The sequence below is a fragment of the Trichosurus vulpecula genome, chromosome 5 (assembly GCF_011100635.1).
Source record: "Trichosurus vulpecula isolate mTriVul1 chromosome 5, mTriVul1.pri, whole genome shotgun sequence".
NCBI lineage: Eukaryota > Metazoa > Chordata > Mammalia > Diprotodontia > Phalangeridae > Trichosurus > Trichosurus vulpecula.
This window is the reverse complement of record NC_050577.1, coordinates 218,573,692-218,601,665: the sequence shown is the minus strand read 5'-3', so window position 1 is coordinate 218,601,665 and position 27,974 is coordinate 218,573,692. Positions and strand designations below refer to the sequence as shown.

Sequence of the window (27,974 nt, the reverse complement as noted above, 5' to 3'; positions counted from 1 at the left end):
AAATATACTAAATAGATAGAGGTTTGTTGTTTGTTCTGGAGAGGAGATGTAAAAGGAAAGTTCTAAAAATTTCTAAAGTTGTGAATTTTCATTTCTTGCTTCAGACAAATTAACACCGAGGTATCTTGAGCTTTTCAAGCTTAAGGAATATTAAAAATAACAAGGAAAAGTTAAACTAATTACAATAAAAAATTCTTTAAGGGATATTTAATTGTCTTTTTGGAACAAAGTATAAAAACCTTCTGAATAATTTAACCTCCAACAACTTTTCTCCAAAAGTGCTTCCCCAAGAATAAACTCCAGGGCTTGCCTTTTCTTCCATTACATAAAGATTTTTTTGAAAGGAGATTTAAGATTATACAGCATGACTTTTTCTCCTTATTCTTTCCTAGTAGTAAGCATTGTTTTACTAAGAATGTGTTACAGTTCCTAAGTTTAGTTTCATATGAATGGAGAGAAAACATTTCAGAGGCCTAGATGGCAAAAAAGACATAATTTTCTGTCTTCAAAACCCTAAGCACCGCTGTTGAATGAATTTTTTATAGTTCACCTTAGTTAATATGCAGCCTGGCACATTCCAAATTGATTCACTGGGTCTATAAGCCTCATCTGACACACTGAATTCCAGCAGACTTGCTAATCTTCTGCCTGAATGGAGCTGAGTGGCCTATTAGTGTAAAGAGATTTAGACCACTGGAAGAAAAAAAACCATCTTTAGGAAAGAAAATAAAAAGTCTATGACAAAGGAGTGATTTTTAGAAATGGTACTAATTTCCCACGAAAATAATATCTCCCAATGGCAAAAGGGCTGAAGGACAAGCATCTGTTACACCTTTGTAATTAGAGATACGCTTATACTAAACATAGAATTGTTTTGTTTTCTTCTATCTGCATAATAATAAATAACTTACACTAAAAATTAAAGACATAACTTTGTTCTCATTAGCAGCATGATCTCCACGTCAAGCTAACAGATCCACATTTGACTACTTAATACCATACAAACTAATTTGATAACAATGCCTAATATTTCTATAGGACTTTACCACTTACAAAATACTTTCACATACATTATCTAATTTAATCCACATAACCCCTATGAGGTAGCTAGGACAAGTGTTATCACGTTGCAGAAGGGGAAGCTGAGGGTTACAGGTTAAGTGACAAGGTTACCATAGAAGTAAAACTGAGATTAAAACCCAGATTTTTGAACTACTAATCCAATGCTTTTCCAACTATAGCTCAATGATAATATGGAAGAGGAAAATTCATTCAGATATTAAATTAAACTCTGTTCAGTGTGAACACTTAAATACAGAAATCAATATGGCCCAAATTTGCAAAGAAGGTGGAATACTCAAGAAGGCTGATCACTTCAGGACAAGACTTTAGAAACCAGAATTAAAAAATAACTAGCTAAGCCCAGTGAAGTTTTCTTTGTAAATTCCAGAAATCAATTTCACAATGAGTTCTAGTAGTCATGGTGGGAGAGAGGTAAGGCACAGAATTCTGAATAGAATTCCCTACATGCCAAGCCACAATACATTTTCCAAATACAACTCCTTTGACTGTAAGACTAGAAAACTTCAGCCTTGACTTTAAGAAGAATTTTAAAAGTCTTGATTTGCAAGGGTGAAACAGGAAATAGAGGTAAAATAGTAAAGACTTTCAGAACTATAGTTAATGCAAATTAGTGGGCTAATCATGTTAAAAGTTCTGGTAATAAATATCTGCTAATCTGCTAATAAACAGACATGTTACATTATCTTAATATTTCAAAAGAAGAAACAACACTTAAACACATTATCTCAGCCTGAAAGGAATGGTAGCAATGCTTCTGAATCTAGACGTTATTATAACTTTGAGAGAACCAAAGTTACATGTATTCTAATATATCATTACAGGGGCCACTTAACCAGTAATGATGAATATTTGGAACAAAGCTCAGAAATAAGTGCCACGACCACCACCAAAGGCCTCTCAGTAGTCAAAACAGATTTTTAAAAATCCATGCATTAAGATGAATGCTCTTTAGTCTTTGAGAAGAGGAGAAGGTAGCTAGAATCAAGTAAAGTTATAGCAGCAAAAAGTGACAACAATCAGCCTATCGAAGGCTGAAGAGGCAGAAAACCCAGAAAAAACTATTTTTAAAAAGGCACAAAAATTTTAAAAAACATAATCCAGTCAGTGCAGAGGAAGGCAGCCCTAAGACCTCAACAGGCTTTGCAGGCATCACCACATGGCACAAAGACAATGAACTTTCTAAGTCCTCAAGAAACTTTATCCAACTTAAGAAAGTATAGAGGTATGCAATACATCTTTTAAAATTTCCACCAAAATAGCCAAAATTAAAAATAGTTTGGTCCTTAAAAGGAAAATTTTAGTCATCAGGAAAATTCATTTATGTGGAACACCTCAATCTTGTCTGATGCCAGTTAAGTCAAGCATTATTGTATTTCAGCCTTGCAAGCAGTTTCAGAAAACCTAATCCTGTCCATGCTGTCCTTACTCTCGTGTTGCTTCATATATTCTCAATGATTCAGTCATTCCTTGCTCATCTCCAGGTCTCTCTTCCTTCAGGAAGCAGTTTCAAGTACCATCTTCTACAGGAGTTCTTTTCTGAACCCCGATGGCCAGAGTGTTCCCTCCATAATCACCTTATATTTAATCAACTATCTTTTTGTTTATTTGGATCATATTTATTCAGTAAATACTTATATATACAGACTACATATAGGAAAGGTAACATGGTGAGGTGAACAGAAAGCTGGCCTTCAAGGCCTGGGTTCAAATCCCACCTCTGACACATCCTGGCTGTGTGGACCTGGGAAAGTCGCTGGACTTCTCAGGCCTCCAGATCTTAAGGTGCAGAGGAGGTGCTGTGGAGGAGTTCCCACACAGGAGTGCCCTATGCCAAAGTAATCACACACCCAGTTCCTATACTTCTACATCCATACTGTCTCCCCCCAACCCAACAGAACAGAGCTCCTTGAGAGAAGTGATCGTCTCATTTTCTACATTAGTATCCTCAGCACTTAGCACAGCACCTGGCAGTAGCAACTGCTAAATTAATGCTTTTCGATCAATTGCCTAGCTGATATTTATTTTGTGTGCATTGCAGCACAGGGGAATAAAAAAAAGTAGAGCTCCTTGCCCTTAAGGGGCTTACACTCTGCATTTTGAGAGAAGAAAAGATAAATAACAATGTGAGGCAGTCAGTGCATGAGTTCAGAGGAGGAAATCACTATAGATGAGGGTTATCAGAGAGGGTTTCATACAGATTGTGGGACTTGAAATGGTCTTCAAATGTAGGATTCAGATAGTTAGAGTGGTGAACAAAGGCTCAACCCAGGGGAGTGGAGTGAATGAATAAAGCTATGGAAGTAAAAATGGACAACATGGGGGAGACAGTGAATAATGGGCCAATTTGGCATGAGTGGAAAGCCCACATAAGGGAGGGATATAAAAAATATCATAAAGGAACGTTGGAGCCTAATGGGTAGGAGCCTTGAATATCTGGTTAGGAAATTTAGACTTTATCTTGTGGAAGTAGGAAGCCAATTAAGGTTCTTGAGTAGGGAAATTACATGATGAAAAGTTTTTAGGAAAATTAATTTGGAGGAGGTGTGAAGAATGTATGTTAGGAGGGACAGAGTATTGCCAGAGACTAGTAAATGAGCTATCACAATAGTCCAGGCATGAGGTAGGATGATGGCAGCAACATCAGAAAGGAAGGGACAGATCTGAACATTACTAAGAAGGAATAGATAAATCAAACTTGGTGATTCCTCCACAGTGCTGGGACTTTAAGTATCATGCTGTGAAATTGGGAGGCACTTGTCTAAGAGTATGCAGATTTAAGGTACTGCAAGTAGGTTCACACAATACCATAGCCATGGGTATAGGATTCATTTTCTATAACAGGGTCTAATTAAATCTGTTAGAAATGGAGCCAGTATGCCTGCAAGTAGAGAGTTGGTGCCAACGTTATGAGTTGTCCAATACGGAAATTTTCCTCTGGTTTCCAGGCACAGACTCAAGTTATGTAAAATGAAAAACACTCCAGAAAGTAACCTCAGCTCTTTGTGCCACTGGTTCCACTGCCACCAAGGTTAGAAGAAGTTGAACTTGAAACTGTGGTCCTAAAATTGCTTTGAAGTTTTAAAGGGAACAAACAAGATATGGTGTAATGGATAGTATTGGGCTTGGAGTCAAGGCTCAAACCCTGTCTTTGACAGTCAGTTGTTATGTGAATCTTAGCAAGTTACTTAACCTCAAAGGAGCTGGATTCAAATCCTGGCTCCATCCTTCACTATTTTTCTGATTTCAAACAAGTCACTTCACTACTCTGGGCTCAGTTTCCTCATATATAAAATGGAAGTGCAGGAAGGGGCTGGAGTCTTTTTCTCTATGACACTATGATCCTATGATATAGACATAATTAAGATCACACACATTACCTACATAACCAAGTCAGGAACCACCACTTCTTACTGAATTCACTTCAAAGTAAATTCTCAAACTTTAGTTTTCAAATGTGTAGACCCACAAATAAGGTCATCTGTTCTCAGATGCATGCATCTTACAATTTTTCTTCCTTCTTTTTTCCAAAATGTGTTTTGTTGATTGACACTTTTTGTCTGTCCATAAGTCATCCTAGGCTTCCCTCTCATCTCCAAATCCAACCCTCCTTTGTAACAAAAAACAATTAACCCAAAACATCCAATACAAAGTCCTATGGTGTTGGACAATGTATACAGTATTATGCCCCAACAGCCCCAGTGTCTCTCTGAGGGAAAGCGGGAGGTGCGTTTCATTTCCTCTTCTCTAAAGCCTTCATTTTTTCCAGTTATTTCAGACCCATTTTGATTTAGTGATCTTTTTGCTTACACTGTTGTTGTGCTCACTGTTGCACATCGCTTCTCTTTGTATCAGCTCATGTAAATCTTCCCACGTCTCTTTGAATTCCTCATATTTGTCACTTCACATGTGTCCTATATTTACATAATAATATTCCATTACACTTAAAATACTATGTTTTTTGCTATTCCCCAACTGATGGGCACCCAATTGGTTTCCAGTTATTTGCCCCCTCAAAGAATACTTCTATAGGTATTGTGGCATCTACTGGACCTTTGTTTCTGCTTTGATGTCCTTGTAGTATACACCTAGTAGGGGCTACTAAGGACTACTAATCCCTACTAGTAGGAACTGTTGAATCAAAAGGTATGTTCAATTTAGCCACTTTGTCGCATTACATCAAACTGATATCCTGGATGGATGGCCCATTTCGCAGTTCTACCAATTGGGCCCATCTTTGTCCCTTTTTTTGACAAACAATAAAACAACAAGTAGTGCTTATTACTTACTATGTGCTAGATACTCACTAGGTGTTGGAGATACAAAGACTAAAGAAACAAGTCTGCACCCTTAAAGAGCTAACATTCTGAGGGGACAACATAAAAGTACAGGTATATAGAGAATATATACAAGATGGAGACAAAGTAGCTTTAAGGGGTGAGCACTAGGGGGAGATCCAGAAAGGTTTCATGTAGAAGGTGGCTCTTGAACTGAGCTTTGAAGGAAATTAGGGATTCTATGAAGCAGAAGTGAGAAAGGAACACATTTCAGGAGTGGGTAACAGCCAGAGCAAAGACACTGAGATGGGAGATGGAGTGTTGTGTACGACGAACAGTAGAAAGGCCAGTTTGGCTGAACCACAGGATTACAAAGGGTATAATGTGTAATAATGTTCAAAAAGCAGGTTGGGGCCAGACTGAAAAAGGCTTTAAATACCAAACGGGGGGCTGGAGAAATCATAGCAATCCACTGCTACTGGGTAGAGGAATGACATTGTCAGACCCTGACTTTAGGAAAATCACTTTGGCAGCTGTATGGAAAATGGATTGGAGTGGGGAGAGGCTTGAAGCAAGGAAGCTAATTAGGAGGCTATTGCAATAGTTTAGACTAGAGGTAATAAAGGACAGAACTAGGGTGGGGTTTGTGTGAGCAGAGAGAAGGGGGTAGATGTGGAAGATGTTTTAGAAACAGATTTGGCAACTCATTGAATATATGGTGTCAGGGGCATGACACGGATGATGAAACACCAAAAGAAACTAACTTGTGGTTGAACTAGTTAGAGGAGAACCAAGAAGGATCAGCGTCACTAAAACCCAGAGAGGAGAGAACATCCAGAAAGAGAGAGGGGTAAACAATGTCAAATGCTACCAAGAAGTCAAGAAGGATGGGGAATGACAAAATGTTATTATATTTGGCAATTAAGAGAACAACAGGAACTTTGGAGACGGCAGTTTCAGTTGAATGGTAAAGCTGGGAACGAGAAGCAAAGGACTGAGAAATGAGTGAGAACAGAATGAGGAGGCAACAAAATGTGACAGCTCTTTATAGATCATAGGATCACAAAATTTGAGCTGGAAGGAACCTTATAGGCCACTGAGTCCAATCATCTCATTTCACAGATGAGGAAACTGAGGCCCATAGAAACTAAGTGATTTGCCCAAAGCCACACAGGTAGCAAGTCATATTCTCTGACTCCAAATCCTCTGAGCTTTCTATTGTGCCAGGATTGGCTGAAAAAAGGAGGAGAGTTATTAGATGATAACTTAAAGAGATAGTAGTAGGGTTTATTAAGGATTTATTTCTTAAGGTTGGAGGAAATGGGCACATCTGTATGGAAGGCAACATTAGATATGGGGAAATTTAAGATTAGAGTGAGAGAGTGGATGGTTGTGAGCACAATGTCCTGGAGATGACAGAGAGGGATAGGATCAAGGGTATGTGTCGACAGGTTGTTCTTGACAAGAAGAAGAATCATTTCTTCATCAGAGACTGGAGTAAAGGTGGAGCAAATAGAGGATGATGTCAAAAGATCATCTTTTGTCAGATATTATATTTGTCAATGTATGTGGTAAAGGTACAACCTCAATGCTGTTTTAATTTGCATTTAGCTAACTAACCATTGGTCACTTGGCATGTTTCCCTATGGTCATTTATATTTTGTAATTTTTCCTTTGAAACCTTCATATTCTTTGACTATTTATTGCTTGGGGAATGACTATTGATGTTACGCATGTCTGTCAATTCCCTATATATTTTGGATATCAGACTTTTCATTGGTGATATTTGATGCGAATATTTCCCCTCCTCTACAATTTATCTTTAATTCTATCTTCAGTGATTTTGTTCATGGAATAGCTTTTTAATTTTGTGTATTCAAATGCCTGCTTGGTCTTTTATGCTATTCTTTATCTCTCGTTTGGTTCAGAATTCTCCTTTTAGACATAACTGTGAAAGTAATCTGATTTTGTTATTTTCTAATTTTTTTAATGGTATGATCTTTTATGTGGGAGCCATCTATGTATTTTCTATGATTTGTTCTTTGATCCATTAAATCTTTAGGATTAGATTTTATTTAGTATCCAATTAATATTTAATTTTTTCTTCAAAGGACTTTTATTGAATATGATTTTTTTATTGTATAGTGGTCAGTTGGATATGGTGACTAGTTTTGCTTTTCTGTATTTGTTTGTGTGGTTTTTATGCTCCCACAATACATGGTCAATTTTTTTAATGGTAGCTTGCACAGATGAGGAATATATAAACCCTTTTTTATTCTCATTCCAATAACTGACAAGAGTTTATGATTTCTAACTTTTCTAAAGGTCCATCTTGGGGTTTAATTTTTTTCTTACTCTCTATAATATTAGTCTAGATCTGAAAGGAGTACATCAAGGCCCCCACTATTATAGTCTTCCTTTCAGTTTCTACCTGGAATTCAATTAACTTTTCCCTTAAGTACTTAGATGCTATGCCATTTCATGCATAACAAATAATAATATTGTTTCATTACCTCTTGTGTCTTTAAGCATAATCCAGTTTCCCTACTTATCTCTCTTTTCAAGTCTATTTTTACTATTGTTTTGTTTAAAATCATAATTGTTACCCCCTGCTTTTGTGAGTTTTCCTGAATCATAATTTTGTTCTAGTCTCTTATCTTAACTCTGCGTGAATCTGGTTCAAGAGTATTTCCTGTAAACAATGTATTGTTGGATTCTGTTTTCTAACCCACTCTGCTATCCTCTTCCTTTTAATGGGTAGATTCTATCTCATTCCCATTTACAATTATGTTAATTTCCTTGATCCTGTCCTCTGGTGCTTTTTCCTCTATTTTCCCCTGCTCCACTCTTTGCAAAGAAGGTGTTTACTTAACACCTGGTCTATAATTGAAGGGATCTGTTTCTGCATCAATGGATCTCGTCTTTTCTCCTGGAAATTTTTACTCTTCTTTTCTTTCCTTTTAACCTCTCCTTCATGCTCCACCCAATGTCTTTGGAGGGTTTTGTTTTGTTGGTTACGAATACTCCCTCACCCATCTTGGCCTCTTGCTTAATAAACCTTCTTCTCTTTCCCTGTCCCCATTTACTTCTTAGTTGAGCTTAATGTCTTTCTACAGCAGGCTTTTGTGTGTGTGTGTGTGTGTGTGTGTGTGTGTGTGTGTGTGTGAGTAGGAGTTTGTTCAACCTTTTTTGGTCCAGTACAGATAAAAGTGAAGGTCATGGGATGCCCATCCACCCACCTCTTCTTCCATACTGTATTCTCTTTATCTCATATGCACTTCTATTATATGAGAAAGTTAAGATTCTTCCCTCTCCTCCTCCTTCACTCCCCAGTTTATTTCCCCTTCTCTCCCATTTCATTCTTCTCCTAAGACTATCAAAACAGAACAAAACCACACTCAGAGCCTTTGCCTAGCTTATTTAACTTTCATTATGATCCTTGAAGCCAACAGGGTTCTGCGAGGACACGTCTTTCTTCTCTCCCTATCATAATGTAAACAATTCATCATCTTATAATGCCTTCCAAAGGATCACAGATATTTAGCTTTCTGTGTTTTTCTTGACTCTTGTGTGTGCTTTTCTATGTTTCTACTCATTTCTGGCTTTTTCATCAGGATTGCTTGGTAGTTCTCTATTCTATTAAAGGTCCATTTTTACACAGTAAGATTATACTCAGTTTTGAAAAATAAGTTATTTTTGGTTGTGTGTGAGGTAAATAAAATGTGAACACTTCACATGGAAGATATGTATGTATGTATGTATAGATAGATAGATAGACAGATATAGATATAGATATAGATATAGATATAGATATAGATATAGATATAGATATAGATATAGATATATAAAGAAATGTTTAAAAATCAAGAAATAGGGAAGTGGAAAAATTCTGAGGCCATGAGAGTCTGATGGCTCAGCCTCTGGGAAAGTTTACCCTGAAACTTTTTGTTCTTTCTTCTGGTTCTGGTTTAAAGATTTGCTCAGTAAGAATAGGGTCACTGTGACCTGCTTTCCTTTACTGTAAAGGTACTGTAAGAGAATGGAGAGGGTCTCCCCCTCCCCTTATCCTATTCTCCTTCTTTAGATTTATAGATGTCACCTCAGTTGTAATCACTAACTAAGGGAATGGGAATTGGAGTTTCTGTGCCTCGATTTCCTGGTTCTTTGTCTAGCTTTCGTGCTTAGATTTTAAGCCTGCCTACCAGCCAGTGGTGAGAAGGGTCAGAGGTGGGCAGGAATTCTCTTCTGTTAGGTATAATTATTGGTGCTTTGCCTCTTGTAAAGCATGTCCTTTGCTGGTTCTGTGCTAGCAGAGGATGCCCAATTCTCGAGAACTGAATAAAATTTATTTCTGTTCCCATCCTGAGATGGCTCCTTATCAACTTTTAATTGGTGAGGGTCTTTCATCCCACACAGTTGTATGCCTCTCTCTTTTGCCCTTTGGAATAAAATATTCCAAGTTCTCCTATCCACATTGGCAGCTACCAAGTCATTTGTGATCCTAACAGTGAAGCCTCAGTACCAGAACTCTTTCTCTTTAGCTGCTTTCTTACAGACTAATCAAAGTTTTAGTTTAGTTTGCCTCATTTGACCTTATCTAACCATTAATTGTATAAAAAACTGCTCTTATTATAAGGTTGGTTTCTGGTCACTGAGGGGCCACTGACCTCTATTATTGGCAACTGCTAGCCTTGCTAATAAAGAGATTTTGCTTGGATCTTTGTGCCTCAGTTTCTCCTTATCGCAGGTTTTTGCCATTACTATTTTCTCTAGAAATATAGTACTCAAGCTTTTTCTTTGTCATGATTCTGGTAGACTGATGATTCTTAGATTATCCCTCAACCTGTTTTCTAGTTCATTTGTCTCTGAATGTGTGTGTGTAAGTGTATATTATACGTATGCTTTATATTTCCTTGTTTTTTTTTCCAATTATTTGGCTTAAAAAATATATTTCTTGCCTCAGTTCCAAAGGACTCATGATGGAAAATGCTATCTATCTCAAGAGAGAGGTAGATAATAAACTCTGAATGTAGACTGAAGCATACTTTTTTTAATTACTTTATTTTTCTTGCCTTCTTTTTGCAATATGGCTAATGTGGAAATATGTTTTACATGACTTCACATGTATAATTGATATACTATTTACTTTCTTGATAGGTTGGGGGAGGCTAAAGGAATAGAGAAAATCTAGAATACAAAATTTCGAAAAATGAATGTTAAAATAAATAAAACATATTGAGTTATACTTGTGTTCCCCTCATACTCTTAGACAGTTTGGGCAGCCCCTATTTGGTCCTGAATGTGGTAGCTAAAACTAGGCTTCATCTTCCATAAGAATTTCTGGATTTTGGTTCAGTCTCTTGGTGCCTCAATTTAGGTTTTGCCTTCTTTCTTTGTCTCTTTCTTCTTACACAGTTCCAAACCCAGAGTTGGCTCTACCCCTTGCTATAAGCCTGACAGGCCCCAAACAGATGTTGTTAATTGTGCTGGCAGCAGGGCTTCTGCAAGACCCCAGATGCTTTTGCTTCCCTGGCCCCTTATCCTGCTATGGTGCCTGCTATGGCTTGGCATGGGTTAACCAAACAATGAGTTGACTAGGTGCTATATTGTTTGGGCCTAGGCCCTGCAATGGATCAATGTTGGTCTGGTTCAGTCTTTCATCATGGGTAGAGGTGCCTGGATACTGGTGCGGCAATATCTCCTACTGCGTCATAGGTAAGGCTGCCTGGGCACTGAGCTGCCTGACAGCTATTCTGTAGGTACAACTCTGGACCAGTTTCCTGATATCCCTGAGGCAGGGCTGCCTGGGCATAAACTGCCTGGTGCTGCACTACCTAGACACAAGTCTGACCTGGTTTCCTCCTCGGGTTCTGTACACATTACCTTCCCTCTACTCTGGCTTGTCTCCTCTAAGACCTTCTACAGGATTATAGCATTTTTTTTTTGTGCAGACCTGGACTGGATGAAAGAGATTATAGATATATTTCTTTGGTTTTATTTATCATTAGCTTTGTAATGCATTTTTAGAGCACTACTGGGGTGCTGTTTATGGAGAATCTTTGCTCTTCTTGGTCCTAACATTATTTTTTTCACAATTATCCATTTTGAGATTACTGTGGCAAGATGTCGGTCTCTTACAACTAATTTTCATAATCAGGAAAACCCACCTTCTCTTGATGATCCAAATAATGAAATAAATACATTTTTCTATTTTACTCTGTTAAGAAATCTAGCTTTAAAAAAGTTAATTACATAACCATTATGGCTACAGAAATACTAACAGCACAAATAACTTTGATGAATTAATATACTATCCTCATGCCACTCAAGAGAAAACCCAATATCCTGTATATTAGCATCATCATCAAGTTTGTATTGTCAGTAAGCTAATTCAAAGGGAAATTAAACTGATTTTGTCAGGTGGCATCAGTTCCCTCTGGCACGCTTTCTTTCTTCCACCATGACAAATACAGCTGTCCTTTAGGTCACATTAAAATGATGATGGTGGCACTTGGCAGATAGCAACTGTATCTTTGTTTAATGAGTTGTCCGTAATTCTGCCATGCCATTTGTCTTCTAAACAGGTTATTATGAAGAATGTCAGTGGAGGGTAAGATGAGGTAAGCAATATATTCTCAAGGCAGCAGGGAGCTGAGAATCTGTTCACAAGAGATCAGCAGGAAGCTGTGGGAACATGTCTATTATCCAAGCATAAACCAAGACACTACCATTCAAAAGACTGGTATGGGTCTGTAGAAAGTGAAGTAAATATTCTACCTACTTACAGATAATACAGTGAAATAAAGCAGAACAGTCTTTCCAGCATGAGAGGCATTTTAAATATGACTACTCACCAAAGCCCAATTCACGGACTGAATGAATACTCAATCTGATATTATAGCAGTTCAGGTTTACAAGTAATTGGAGTTGATGGTCACATATCTCATCATTTGAGTTGTTTATAGTTACCTAAAATATAGGAATCTCAAAATCTCACTCCAGCTAATAAGTATTCAATATATAGAATTATGAATTTTTGAAGTTACCTGAATATCTCAAAGAACACAATAATAAAGTATTTAATAATACAAATAACATCTAATAACATTCAAAGACCAGACTAATAAATTATCTAATAAAGCAAAGTAAAAACATGCTAGTACTCATAGCAATGAAAGCATCTATTAATTTTTAAATAAGAATGGATAAATCAAGTTTGGGGGGGTTGGTTGTTTTGGGGGGGATTTTTTGCTTTTATTGCATTTCTGTGCTTTAGGTGAATTTTATATTCTGTAATGTCAATAGCTTGATCTTATCTGTCATCATATACTTTGTACAAAGTAGATACAGTTTGTGACCTTTTTGATTTCATTCTTAGTTTATCATATTCCCTAACTGATTTGTTATACCTTGTAGCCTCAAGATAGAAGTATCAATAGCAGTTTTACCTAATTTTATTTTTAAAAACCTTATGCTTAATAATGATATCCTGAATGTATCAAAGAACAAATGATATCCTGAATGGGTTTAAAAACAAATCCCAGAAACATTTAATAGTTATGTGAAATTATAATAATGAGACAACATATTAGAATTTCAGGAATTTGCTAAATCAGTCCTAAAAGGAAAAATTGTATCTCTAAGAACATTTTACCAAGATAGAAAAAAAGTACTAATGAACTAAATATTCAAGGAAAAAATAAATGAGCACAAAATGAGTACAAAAGAAGAAATCTTGAAAAATAAAGATCAACTGAGAAGCACCAAGACTACAGAGTTGATAAAAAAACTTGGCCTTTTGCAAAGGCTGACAAAGAAAAATAAACCATTAGGCCAACATGATCAAAAAGAAGAGGTAGGAAAATCAAATTACCAAAAGAAAAAATTAACAAGGCACAACCATGTCAAAGAAGAAATAAAAAGAATTATCATTATGTATCATACACAGTTGCATGCCAACAAAACTGAGTATTCAAAACTAATGGAGGATTAGCTACAAAAATCTAAACTACTCAAATTAATAAAACATGAAATAGAGATCTTTAACAATCCAATTTCAGAAAGTGAAATTTAACTAGGTGTAAAGAACAACCAAAGTGGGGTGGGGGTGGGAAAATCCTGGTCCAAACATATTTACAGTTGAATTCTATCAATTTTTTAAAATTAACACTTATACTACACAAAAAGTTCTTAAAAATTGAAAAATGCTCTACCAACTCCTTTTATGAAACAAACATGATCTTAATGCCCAAATCAGGGGAGGATAAGGCAAAGAAAGAAAATAATAGATCAATATTAATGAATTAATTAAAAATATTTATTAACTACTTAGTATGTGTTAATTGCTGAGAATAAAAACAAAAAAGTAAGGCAGTCCCTATCTCTACAAGCTCATATTTTAACTTGGAGAGATAACACGCATGCGGGGGTTCAGCTACATGATAGATTAAAAAAGCAGTCAGATGTTTGTTTGACTAAAGAATTTAAGTTAAATATTGTTGCCAAGTAATAGTTTTATGATTTTCAAAAATGTTAATCTTGTGTAAAAGCAAAATAATGTAAGGTATCCTGACCTATTAGAACTAAGTACAATTATGAAACATCTAACTGCTTTATAAACGTAATCAGCAAATTTACATAGCTTATTTTCATTGGCACTGATTCATAAAGAGGTTTGATGCAAGATAAATAATTTTGTAATTCACAAAGTTCCCAGTACTCTGTCTATTCTAGGAAGCTACTGATCTGATCATATTGCAGAGATAAAAGACCAACCCCAACAAGGATTAAAAAATGAATAACAAGATTAGCTGCCAATATCAACCAACTATGTCAAGCAACTTCTAAAAAAGTTAAAGCAATCTTGGGTTATGTTAGCAGAAGTATAATGTTCAAAGGGATGGTGCAGTGGATAAAGCACTGAGTCTGGAGTCAAGAAGATAATTCAAATCCAGTCTCAGACTCTGGTTATGTGACCCTAGTCATTTTAACCTAGCTGCCTCAGTTTCCTCAACTGTAAAATGGGGATAATAATGCACCTACCTCCCAGGTTGCTGTGATAATATAAGGAGATAATATTTATAAAACACTTAGCACAGTGCCTGATGCAAACTAGGCACTTTGTTCTCTTCTTTCTTACCCTAACCCTAACTTGTGTTTTTCAGTGACTTGGATATGTGGTCTTGGGTAGAGTTCAGAGTACCAAAATTTAAAGATATTGACAAACTAAAAGTAACCACAAGTAGGCAACTTGGATGGCAAGAGATGTGAAAATCATGTTTAAAAAAAGTTGTTGGAATTTTAACAAATATTTGCTATCCTTTCCACTTGCCCATCAAAAGGAGTTAATACTCTGCAGACTCACTAGTGTACAGAAAACACATTAAACTAAAATAGGGTTTAATACCGGGGAGAGGGAAGAAAAGAAAATAAGTTTGCTTTTCATTGTTATTCCACTTCTGAAGGAATACCAAGTGCTTGTAAGTATGCTTCTCACTTTCTTTCATTCTTCCCTTTACCCTTTTATCCTTCTTCATCTACTCTCCTGTTTTCTTTTTTTTAAGAATGTTTTTATTTTATTTTTTCTCAATTACATATAAAAACAATTTTAACATTCATTTTTTATAATTTTTGAGTTTCAAATTCCCTTTCTCTCTATCCCTCTTCCCCCCTCCCTGAGAAGGCAAGCACTTTGATAAAGAGTATACATGTGTAGTCACACAAAACATTTCCATATTAGCCATGTTCTCCTTTTTTCTTGAGTCAACTTGCCAAACACACAGAAAATCATTAATCTGCTTCAGGATGGTAATTTTTACACTGTATCTAGGGGCCTAGGGAGATATATGTGTCTGGTTTGTATCATTTAGACTGGCAATTACCAATTCTACCTTCTTCCTATTGCCCCCACACCAACCATAAAACTCAAAATGGCTACCATAAGAATTTGGGGTTGAGAATCCTCTAGATGAAAAAAGTTTAAAGGGGAAAAAATCCTGGGCCAAAATGACATTCACTGATATAAGACTCTTCTACAAACAATTTCACCTGATTTAAAAGACTACTTATATGTAATTAAATATAACAGGGTCATGGAACAGGCTCCAGTAGGTTCTTCCTAGTAAGGTTGTAAAAGCATATGTCCCTTGTCAGCTTGCAATACACTATGTAGAAACTGATGTCGGGGCCGGGGGGAGGTGAGGGTGTTGGGTGTGAGTGGGTATTGTTTAACTTCTGGCCACATGCAAGATCTTATAATAACTGCCCACTGAGCCAGAACTCAGTGGATATACTAAAGGCAAAATCCATTCTTCTGCCTTTCTCAATTCCTTTTGGCCTCAAAGCATAAGGACTGCTTTGAGCTGCTTCCTTAGAGCCTGGTGGGGAAGGGGCAGCTGGCCCTGTTCCTCTACCTGGTCTCCATAAGCCCATGTCCTAGTTAGACCAGCCAGAACCTAGGTTTGGGCTGTCTCTTTTGTTTTCCTTCTGAGTAGGTGACCTAGAAACAACCTCAAAATGGAAGTGTCCAGCTGCTGACTTTACGAGTTCCAAAAAGTCCACATGTCTTAGGAAACCTGCAAGATAGTACCTGGGGCACCCACAAAGCATCAGTTGCTGATGGCAGTGGAAACGTGAAGCAGGAACAGAGAGATACAACCGAGAACAAGTGTAGCAGGAGAGTCCCCTGAGGAAGGGGGCAGCCTCAGGGAGAATGACCTTTCAAGGACGGAATGCTGGCTACAGACTCAAGAAAAGACTTCCAAGCTCTAAAGTACAAAGGGTTGTGATAGGTGCATCATACTTATGTGCCTCACTGTCACTATAATCTAAGTCTGAGCCTACCCTTTCCAGACACAGTGGGTGTATTTGTGGGAGAGCGTACTCCCGGGTTGGGAGGAGTGCTTTATAACTATTGTTATTGCTGTCCCTTTCAGGTAAATGCCTTTGTTGCTGTTTATTTGTTTCATGACCCCTTGTGGGGTTTCCTTGGCAAAGATCCTGGAGTAGTTTGCCATTTCCTTCTCTAGCTCATTTTACAGATGAGGAAACTGAGGCAAACAGGATTAAGTGCCTTACCCAGAGTCACACGGCTAGTAAGTGTTTGAGGCCAGTTTTGAACTCAGCGATCTGAGTCTTCCTGACTTCAGGCCCAGCACTCTATCCACTGTGCCACCTAGCTGCCCCTTTACTTAGAGCTAATAATATCTACTGGCTTATTATTAATAGGAAGCACATGGGGTGGGGGTGTACTTACAGTGTTATAAGTAGAACTCCACCGGTTACCCCTAAAACTCCGAAAGTCATAGCTGCTCCTCTGGGAACAAACCTAATAAGTACGTGTGTAAATCTCTAGCCAAGAAGAAATCAGAAGTCTTACAAAATCAGATTTCCCACGGTTCCATCTTCCCTGAAAGATACGGCTATTTCTTATTACATATACCGAATGCTGAAGGATATGATGGAATATATTGTTATCACTGTTATATTGAGTCTAAGTTTACTAAGTTACTCTCTGTAATCGCTACCCTTTGCTCCTAGTTATCCCCCTGGGACCAAACAAGACAAATCTAATCCCTCTTCCAAAATCCAGACTCTCAAATACTTGAAGACAGCTAACACATCCTTACCTCTCCTCATCCAACAGCACTTAATCTTCTCCAGGCCTAATGACTTCAGATCCTTTAACTAATCCTTATATGACACAGACTCAAGGCCCAGAACCATCCTGGCTGATTCCTTGGGATATTCTCCATGTTACTAATGCCTTTTTAAAACAGTGGCCCTGAGAACCAAACACGACACTCTGGATGTGGTCTTACTAGTGCGTAATACAGCTAGACTGTTACCTGTCTACTCCTATGAATGGAGCCAAGATCCCATTAGCATTTTTTTACCTCCACATTACAGGGCTAACTCATATTGAGTCCGTGGAAACATCTAGATAACTTTCAGACCAACTGCTGTCTAACCACACCTAACCCACCCTGAAATGATGAAGATGATTTTTGACCCATGGGTAAGACTATACTATATATCTACATCTATATCTATTTTTCTACCATATAGGTTTTAAATAAAGATATAAACAAGAATCACATACAATAAGAAGGAAAGAATGGGCTGTGTTCTTTATTGGTTATGGGGATATCCATATGGATGAATTCATGGATCCACCAAAGTAATGAGGAAGAACAAGATGCAAATTTCTATTGATAATGCCTTCATCTTAAAATACAGCTTTCCATTCTTTCTGTGCAACGCTTAAGTTGTCTTCTGCGACTACAACAATGTATATGGGAATTTTTGTTTATTGTTTATTACAAATGCTACTAATTGCATGCCATTTATGACAAACATAAACATACTGGCAAAAAAACTGGTAACAATATAAAAAACCATAATATTACATGTTCTGTCCATAGTTCTGTTTTTGCTATTTTTTAAGAGGTGTGATAATTCCAGCATGTAACAGAGGGGTTTTTGTTATTGTGATGTAGTGGTGTAGTTTTTATAAAGAACTACTGAATAAATGTAACTTAAACATAAAATCTTAGTAAACATCAGCAAATTAGGATTAGATATTTTCTAAAATGGAATTTAGGAACTCCCAAATGCTTTGCACATAGCAGTTACTGAAATGATGGCTGCTGAACTGGAATGCTCATATTACTGTAACAAATCCCATTAGGGATTTCTAGGGACTATTTTTCATATTTACATAGGGAATATTCTTTGTACAGAGTAGGCACTTAATAAATGCTCATTGAATGACAGACTGCTATATACAGTCAGACAAGATCACCATTGCAGTCAATTATCATTAGCTATTCTTCTATATTACAAAGGATAGTTACATGGGGAGGGGAATATCAGGAGGGAAATATGACCTAAAAAACAAAGGGTATTAATAAATCTTTTTTTGAATTCCATTATACAAATTATCCCCAATATTTCATACTGATTTACTCTGTAGTCTTGAATTAGACTCATATTAGAATTATTAAGCTTAAAAAATAGTGAAAACACAAAGTATTGTAGTTGTAACACAAAAAAAAGATCATTTTATTGGCAGTTGTTTCTTGGTTCTTGAATACATGATGTTTGCCAATATGTTTGGGTTTGAAATAAGTGATATGAAATTAGTAGCATATGTTATATATAACACAAAAATCCTACACATATTGTAATTATTGTTCTAGTCAAAGAAGGAAAGTTAAACACTGCACAGGAAGGATAGAAAGCTGTGCCTTAACACAAATGTGTTATCAATAGAAATTTGCATCTGGCCCCACTTCAATAATTCTAAAAGGTCTATGATCTCATCCATTTACAGCTTTTAGTGGATAGAATATTATCATACACAGAGAGGCAGCAGAGTATAATGGACAGATAGCTAAACCTGGAGTCAAGAGAATCTGGATTCAAGTTCTAGCCCTGACATATACTTGCTGTGTGACTTGGGACAAGTCACTTAATCTTCAAATTCTCTAAAAGCAGGTGACGATCTGCAGCAAAAGAGGGAATTAGTGTCTTCACCAGGAATTCTCTATACCAATGAAATCACAAGACCAATCCAACAGTAACCTATACATAATTTAAGATTATGCTTCTTTTTTTTCATGAGAAAGATAGAATATTTTCCCTAATTTACTAATGAATTCAACAAAAAGGAAAGCATTACCTTTGGAACATACAGACATATCTCATGGCAGTCATTATGTGGAGCTTGATTTCTCTATCATCCAGTCACATCCAAAACTCTTATTTGGGTGTCTTGGACAGCACCTTCACAAGTTAAGAGAGAAAAGAACAAGATTATATCTTGACACATTCCACTAAGACTAAAAACCACTGAAGTTAATCACTTTAGATATGAACCTCAAGGATCAGTAACACCATCCTAATTTTTACTTTATCTCTGTGTCTCAGACTCTCTTAGCCCTCTGCTATTCTAAGATTCCTTAGGATATGCCTAGTTTCTGAGGTACTACCTCACATCCATCAGATGGGCTAATATGACAGAATAGGAAAATGATAAATGTTGGAGGGGATGTGGGAAAAAATGGGATACTAATTCACTGTTGGTGAACTTGTGAACTGATTCAACCATTCTGGAGAGCAATTTGGAACTATACAGGGCTATAAAACTGTGCATACCCTCTGACCCAGCAATACCACTACTAAGTCTGTATCCCAAAGATATCAAAGAGAAAGGAAAAGGATCCACATCTACAAAAATATTTATAGCACCTCTTTTTGTGGTGGCAAAGAATTGAAATTGAGTAATACCCATCAACTGGGGAATGGTTGAACAAGTTGTGATATATGATTATATACTACTGTACTGTAAGAAATGACAAGGGGGATATTTTCAGAAAAAACGTGGACAGACTTACACAAACTGATGCAAAGTGAAATAAACAGAACCAGGAGAATATCGTACACAGTAATAGCAATATTGTATGATGATCAACTGTAAATGACTAAGCTATTCTCAGCAATACAATAATCCAAGATGATTCCAAAGGACTCATGATGAAAAATACTGTCTACCTCCAGAGAAAGAACTGATGGAGTCTGAGTGCAAATAAAAGCATACTTTATTTTACTTTCTTTATTTGTCTTATGGGGTTTTTTGTCTGTGTTTTCTTTTGCAAGTTGGATAATATGGAAATGTTTTGCATGACTGCACACGTATAACCTATATCAAATTGATTGCCTTCTCAGGGAGCGGAAGGGAAGGAGGAAGAAAATTTGGAACTGAAAATTTTCAAAAATGAATGTAAAAATTGTTTTTACATGTAATTTGAAAAAAATAAAATAATTTTTAAAACGGATATACATAAGTTTACTTCATTTGTTCCTTTGTCTTCTAAAAGGATCTGTTGTATATCTGTGCATTCTAGAAAGGATTTTGGGTTTCTGGGGGAGAAGTTTAGATAAAAACATTCTTAATAAGGAAGGCTGTTCTTTAGATATCTATAAATTCACTAAGTACCACTTCAATAATCTCTTCAGCCCTCTTCTCATTATTAATACATTTTGGAAAGTGTGTTAACAGAAAAACCAGTCTTATGGAAGCAGGGGATTGAGAATTACCTAGATGCTACAGAAATCTTGTGCCCAAAGAGTATATTATATTCTTTAAACCTTCTCATAGAGATGGATGCCTCTGTGGCTGTGATTAGTATGGCATCAACACAAAGTAGGGGAGGAAGAGGGTCAAGGCTTGGGAACCAATGCTTTTCAGTAGCGTATTCCCCCCATCAACTGACACCAGCAGGGACCTGGAGTAGAAATAGTCACTGATGTTATTTAAATTTCCTCCATAATTCTGCTGCAGATTTGGAAGGGACCCTGAAGGTCATCAAGTCCAATTCTCTTATTTTACAGATAAGAAAACTGAGTTCCACAGAGGTTAAATGACTTGCTCAGAGTCACACTGCTATTAAGAGTTTGAGGCAGAATTCAAGCCCTGGTCATGCTGAGTCCAAGTCCAGCACTTTATCCATTTTATCACACAGTCTCTAATGTTGAGAAAAGCAGCATTTCCCAAGCTGTGTTGTCAATGATAATCCAAAAGTCCCGGGCTCCTTCACATCTATGTCATTTCTTCGTGGCTTCACAGTAGCACCTATTAGTTGAAGAATACATCTAAGAGGATGTCCTGCTTGTCTCTGAAGCATGCTTTATCATTCTAAGAAGGAGGTCACTTCTAGCACCTTATAATTCTAACCATCTTGTTGTTGTTCAGCTGTTCAGTCCTATCTAACTCTTCATGACCCCATGGACTTTGTCTTTCTCTTGGCAAAGATACTGGAGTGTTTTAACATTTCCTTCTCCAGTGTGTCCCCATTTCACTGATGAGGAACTGAGGCAAGTAGGGATTGAGTGACTTGTCCAAAGCCACACAGCTAGGAAGTGTCTGAAGCTGCATTTGAACTCAGGTCTTCCCAGCTCCAGGCCCAAGGCTCTATCCACTACGCCACCAAGCTGCCTCAATTCTAACCCTAGCACTGATCAAATAATCTGTCATATTAATATGGCATTATTCTCATCAGATGACATGGGCAAAGAAAAATTACACTTCATGGACAGGGAATTACAGAGTTATCAAGATGGACCACAAGAACATTATGTATTTTAAAGAGAGTCATGTAGGTATATAAATGGGTTTTACCCAAGCCTGGGGTATTTTTAATGCTGCTGCCTTTGTGAAGAGACAGGATTCCTAATTAATAAATGGTGGAGAGAGTGCTGATGTAATACTGCAGACTTATGTTAGAGTTCCAATCAATCAATCAATAAACATTTATTAAGTGCTTACTATGTGCCAAGTATTGTGCTAAGTGCTGGGAATACAAAAACAGACAAAGGATAGTCCCTGCTCTCAAGGTGCTCACAGTCAGGCAAAGAGCTTCAGACCAGGTCATTCCTAGTTTGATGTGAACCAACTGAAAAGCCAGGAATAAAAGCTGTATGGTAGTTATGTTGATGTGCTGAGTTTGGAAGGAGGGAAAAAAAGCCATGCCTCAGCAAATGGAGAGGGAGTGAGTTGCTGGGAAAACTCCACTTTCATGGAGGGAGGGGGAATTAATTCCTTGGGCCCGCTCAGAGAGTTCTGTGGGCTCACAGGATGATTATATATATGAAATTTATATGTAAGATTGGATGTGCCCATGTAAGATATATATGTCCACATAGATTGTCTGAGGACCAATAAAACTTGATGATTTCAAGTCACCTGGCCAGAGTCTTCTCACACCTTGTGCTCCTCCCCCACCCTCCTCTCCCCAGTACCCTAAGGACACTTACTCTGGCCTTCTTGTTGTTCTTGAACAAAATACTCCATTTCCTGATTCTGGGCATTTCACTGGCCATCCCCCATGCCTGGAATGCTCTCCCTTCTCATCCTCACCTCCTGGCTCTTCTGGGCTTCTTCAAATCTCAGCTAAAGTCCTATCTTCTATGAGAAGCCTTTCCCAGGTCCCCTTAATTCTAGTGTCATCTCTCTGAAATTCTCTCTAGAATATCCTGTCTTGATTATCCTTGTTTGTACATCGTTATTTATTTGTTTGCTTGCTCCATAAGACTGTGAGCTCCTTGACAGAAGAAGCTATCTTTTCCCTTTCTCTGTATCCTCAGTAGTTAGCACAGTGCCTGGCACATAAAGGTGCTTAATGACTGTTTATTGACTAACTACCAAAAGAACTGGGGGCTGTAATTGCTACAGCATTCTCAGTAGTACCTGAAAGGTTATAGAAAATGTACAGGAAAGGGACCCACCCACCCCTCACCAAAAATAGCAAAAAGGATGGAGTTGAGCAAACTATAGGAGATTTCTGGCAAAATTCTAAAACGCTTTATGAAAGATCTAGTAAACATCTAGAAAAGCAAACTGTGATCACAAAGAGCCACCACTACTTTGGCAAGAACAAACTAACTTTATTTCCTTTTTTAAAAAAGGTTATTAAACTGGCAAAGCAGAGGAAATATATATATATATATATATACATACACATATATATGTGTATACATACACACACCACACACACACACACACACACACACACACATATACATACACACAAATAGTTTACCTAAATTTTAGTAAAGCATTTGATAACAGTATCTCGCTATACTTTTGGAATAACTGGGGAGATATAGACTAGAAGATAATACTAGATAGATTCAGAATTAGTTGAATGGCTGAGCTAAAAAAGCCATCATTAATGGTTTGATTCCAACTTAGAAGGAGGTCTTCAGCGGACTATCACAGGGACCTGCACATCACGTTTTTATCAGACCTGAATAAAGGCGTGGATGACACCAAGCCAGAAACCCTAGATGATATAGTCAGGATCCAAAAAAGTCAGAGACATGTTATAAATTTAAAGTCTCACTCTTGGGTTCAAAAACTCAAGCTTTACATGTACAAAATGTTAGTGGCTTGGGTTGACAGCAGTTTGAAAAAAGATCTGAGGTTAAGTGGATGGAAAACTCAATGGCAGTCAGCAGTATGATATTGAAGGTAAAAAAGGTGTGATATTGGGCTGCTTAGGAGAGGCACAGCCTCTTGAAACAGAAAAGTGAGAGTTGCATTTTGCTCTGCTGAAGACACACAATATTTAGAATATGTAGCTCTCGGTACCCAGTTTAGGAAGCACATTGATAAGCTGGATAATGTTCAGAGGAAAACAACCAATATGGTAAACAGCGTTCAGTCCACATCATATGCGAATTGGTTGAAGGATAATAAAGGATATTTAGCATGGAGAAGAGAAGACAACATGAGAAGAAACATGCCAGCTGTTTTCAAGCATTTGAAGGGCTGTCAAGTGGAAGAGAGATTTGACATCTTCTGTTTGCCCTCACAGGGCAGAACAACGGACAATGGGTAGAAGCCACAAAGAGGAAAATTTAGGCTTAATGTCAGGAAAAAAAATTTGTAACAACTGGAGCAGCCCACACCCAAGTGGAATGAGCTGCCTCAAGAAAGAATGGAGGTGTTCAAGCAAAGCCTGGATGAGGTACCTTCCGGATCTGAAACTCTATGATGATGTGAACAGATTCTCTAAGTGTCTTAAACCCCTTCAACATTCTGTTCTCTTCCTCTAGACTTGCTCCAGCTTGTCAATGTCCTTCCTCAAATTGGATCCCAATAACTAAATAGTTTTTGAATTTGTCTTACCAGTTCAGTAGGACTATTTCCTTTTTAGTCCTATCTGAATACTCTTTACCTCTTTTAACACTGGCTAAGGTTCCACGAGTTTCATTTGCTGCTATGTCACATACTTGATTCAAACTGGACTTACAGTCTCCTAAAACTCCAATACCTTTTTAAAAGGTTTATTGATGCCTTTTGTTTATACATAAGACAGTTATTTTCCCTCAAAGCCTCATACCTTTTTTAAGACAACCCACTGTGCTCATAACTCAGGTATAAGGTAATACTTATGTCTACAAAATTTTATCTCATCAGATTTGTCTCATATCTAGCCTGCTGAGGTCTTTTTGGGTTCTAATTCATTCAGTGTGTTAACTCTCCCTCCTAGCTTTGTCAACTGAAAATCTGATAAGCATGCTATCTCTTTCTTCATTCAAGTCATTCATTAAAAAAATGTTGAACAGTAAAGACCCTGAGATAGTCCTTCTGTTATCATCAACCTATTAATGACTACTCTTTAATCACTTAAATAGTTCTGAAATCACCATGATCTGGTACACTTTCTCTCTCCTCCCTTCTCTCTTCCCCTTCCCATTGGACATGTAGTTTTGAAGCAAGGGACGCTGCTCCCAGCAGAAAGCAAAGACTCACACTCCACATAGACACGGATAAAGAGAGGCAGTCACCTGAGGGAAGAAGCAGCTTCCAGGAAAGGACCTCTGGCAGGAGACAAGGGAGCCTACTGTGGACTCAAAAGGAAGTTATCCTTGGCAAGTAAGAGTCAAGTGTGAAAGGGAAGAGACACTCAGAGCCCCACTCAGCAGAGACAATATGCTCAGAGGGGAGCTGCACAAAAACTCTATGAAGTGAGAAAGTAAACTAGGACCTTTCAGCACTGCAGTTTATATAACACAAAGAATCATAGGCACATTGATTTAGAACAAGAGGATTTAGAACTTTAGAGCCATTGAGCCCAATCTCCACATTTTACAAATGAGGAAACTGAACCCCAGAGAGGTTAATGACTTGCCCAGGGTCACATAGGAAGTGTCTGAAGTGGAATCTGAAATAAAGTCTCTCTGACTCCCTGTAGTGCCCTACCCACTACGCCATGCCTCTTGTGTGAGTGCCTCACTACCAGCTTATTCTGAGTTCATGCCCACTCTTCCCATAGATGCTGTGTACAATATGTGGTAGAGGATGTACCATGCTATATGGGGAGGGGGTTATTCATAGCTGCTGTTTTTACTAAAAGTTAATTATGTCTATTTTCTTGTCGTGTAATGGGAAACACACTGAGCTATAGATTTATGAGTTCATAAATACAGGGTACCTCTTTTAACCTGGAATAGCTGTCTCTTCCTGAGAATTCTACCCATGAGATCAAGTACATATTGAGGGAGTGTCCAGAAGGGAGTTACACTGTGGGGGCTTCATACAGGTTATATTTAGATGTCCTGTGCATTTGCAGAGAGCCACTAGAGAGATTCTCCATCTGAGACTCTCCTCTAGTGCCCTAGTATGGTAGAAGTCTCAGAGAAAAATCAGCATATTTCTCCCAAAAAGTAATCAAAAGGATATAAATAGCTACTGCTCCATATGCTTACTTTCTCATTTTAAAATCTTTATGTAAATTATCTACATAGTATTGAATGTATCCTTGATGAAAAATGACAAGAAAACAGAAGACTTTTGCAAATGATTTCATATAGCATCTTTACAGCATCATATAGCATCTTTACAGTCACACAGTTGATTGAAAGATACAGAAAATATTCTTCCCAGAGCATATCAAAATTCAAACTTAGAACCGGCATCCAAGGCCCTCCACAAATGTGTCTTCAATATATCTTTCCATTTTATCTCTTCCAGCTCTCCTTTACATGCCAGATGCTCTAAAGAATGTCACTCTCCATTTCCTGAATTCCTCTCACCCTTCCCTGCTCATGTTGTTCTTGCACAGCTGTGCCCTTCCTCCCTTTATCTACCTGTTTAAATCCTACCATCCTTTGAGGATATACTTAAAGGCTAACTCCTCCAAATTCCATTAGCATTCTTTTCGTACCTCTCTGACAGCACTTATCACATTCTGCCTCATAACGATTTGTGTAGGTCTTTTATCCCCTAATATATTGTAAGCCCCTCAAAGGAAAAGACAGTGTCATTTATTTCACAAAACAGACATAATAGGCTTTTAGTGAATGTTGTTTGACTGAACTTCTGATACTCCAACAAGTGATTGAGGGAGATACTTTGAGGCAAAGGAACTTTTCTGGCATTTCTAAAAGATATGTCTAGGAGATTCACTTGCAGAGAGATGATAAACCATAACCAAAAATGAATAAAACTTATGACAATATATCATTTAGCATAGAAGGCTGAGATAACTGAAAAAAATGTAGGTCTTCTGACACTATTGCACACATCTTAATTTTCCCTAAGCCTCAGACATGTTAGTAAAGCAGGAATGAAGCAGGCTTTAATACTTTATACCTGTCTTGCATCTTGGACCTTCTCCCCTTTATCGATTCCATCATGATTTCAGAGACTTAGGCCTCATTAGTTAAATCCATTCCAATGAATTGTCCTTCATACCAGATTACAGTCATCACGGAAAAATTTAATAGAACTGAATCACTATCCCCACAATCAGTATTAGGGTAAGTTGGTTTAGGAATAGACTACAGACTAGCAGCTGTTAAGGACCACAGTTAAGAGAAAAAAACTGCTTTGCTTTGCCCAACGGAAGCACTACTCATATAATGACAGTTCTCATTCAGAATAATTACAAAAAACCATTTTGTCTCAAAAAAAGTAAAAATAAAAATCCATAGCCTTCTCCTATCATGATGTAGATTTTAGTTGTGTTCAAGTGTGGACTATTCTTCTTTTGCACAAAGAAAAGAGGCAGTTCTAGAAAATTCTAAAACTTACTAAGCCCACAAAAGCACTTTGTAACTAGTAGCGATTGTACCAAGCCCTTCACTTAATCTCTCCGTAATGGAAAAAGAATAAAACTGTCCCCTTTGAGCGTGAGAATGAGATAAAGGCCAAAGGAAGGCAATGGGAGGGTTTTCAGGGATGTAAGATAAGGCTAGAGGCATCAGGTCTAGAAATTCACTTCTCACTCACATCCTTACAAAGAGCCTTGTCTCAAACAAGCTTCCCATGGAAGGGAAAAGAGAAACTAAGTCTCTCCCCACCCTGGGAGCTCTGTTCTCGTAGACTCCAGCCAACTTCCGACACAAAGAAAGAGGAATGAGGACTTCTGAATTTCCTTTTTGGAACTGTGCCAAAATGAAAATATCAGAAAGTCTCTCTCTCACTCATAGAATTCATTTCCCCTCTTACTTCCTGTCACTTTCCAGGAAGAGGAAACCTGACAACATGGTCTATACTGTTTTATGACATGAATTTTATGAGCCCTCCTGACTCTAGGTCCAGCACTCTCTTCACTGTGCCACCTAGCTATCTGTCTCTCTCTTTTCTATTACTATATATTTTTTTAGAGACAATATGTTATGATGGAACAAAGTCTGGATTTGGAGTTAGAGGCCCTGGGTTCAAATCCCAGCTCTGCCACTTAATACCTATGTGACCTTTAGCAAAATATTTAACCTCTTTGGGCCTCAGTTTCCTCATCTGTAAAATGAAGGGGTTGGAATAGATGGCTTCTGCATCCATTCTACCTCCAAATTTATGTTCTTAACTCACAGGGTTGCTGTGTAGAAAAAATGATTCAAAAATCATAAAGCTCTATGAATGTGAGCTATTATCACTATTAGGTACCATTATCATACATTACCATTTATATAAAAACAGGCTAATCCACAAGACTCAAATTAGACAGTCAACACACATTATTAAGGGTTTGCTATGCACCAGACACTGTGCTATGCACCGAGAATACAAAATGCAAGCAAAAAGATAGTTTCTGCCTTCAAAGAGCT

The 27,974-nt window shown here is 37.5% G+C and overlaps 1 protein-coding gene across 1 annotated transcript in view; it reads right to left on the bottom strand.

Annotated features, from left to right (window-relative positions):
* Positions 1 to 19,142, bottom strand: part of NTN4 (netrin 4) — a 247,983-nt gene extending 228,841 nt beyond the window's left edge. The window contains exon 1 of the mRNA XM_036759925.1: positions 19,039 to 19,142. Coding sequence (XP_036615820.1) covers positions 19,039 to 19,057 — 19 coding nt within the window. The 5' untranslated portion in view covers positions 19,058 to 19,142. The remainder of the gene's footprint in view (positions 1 to 19,038) is intronic.
* Between the last annotated feature and the right edge of the window lie 8,832 nt (positions 19,143 to 27,974).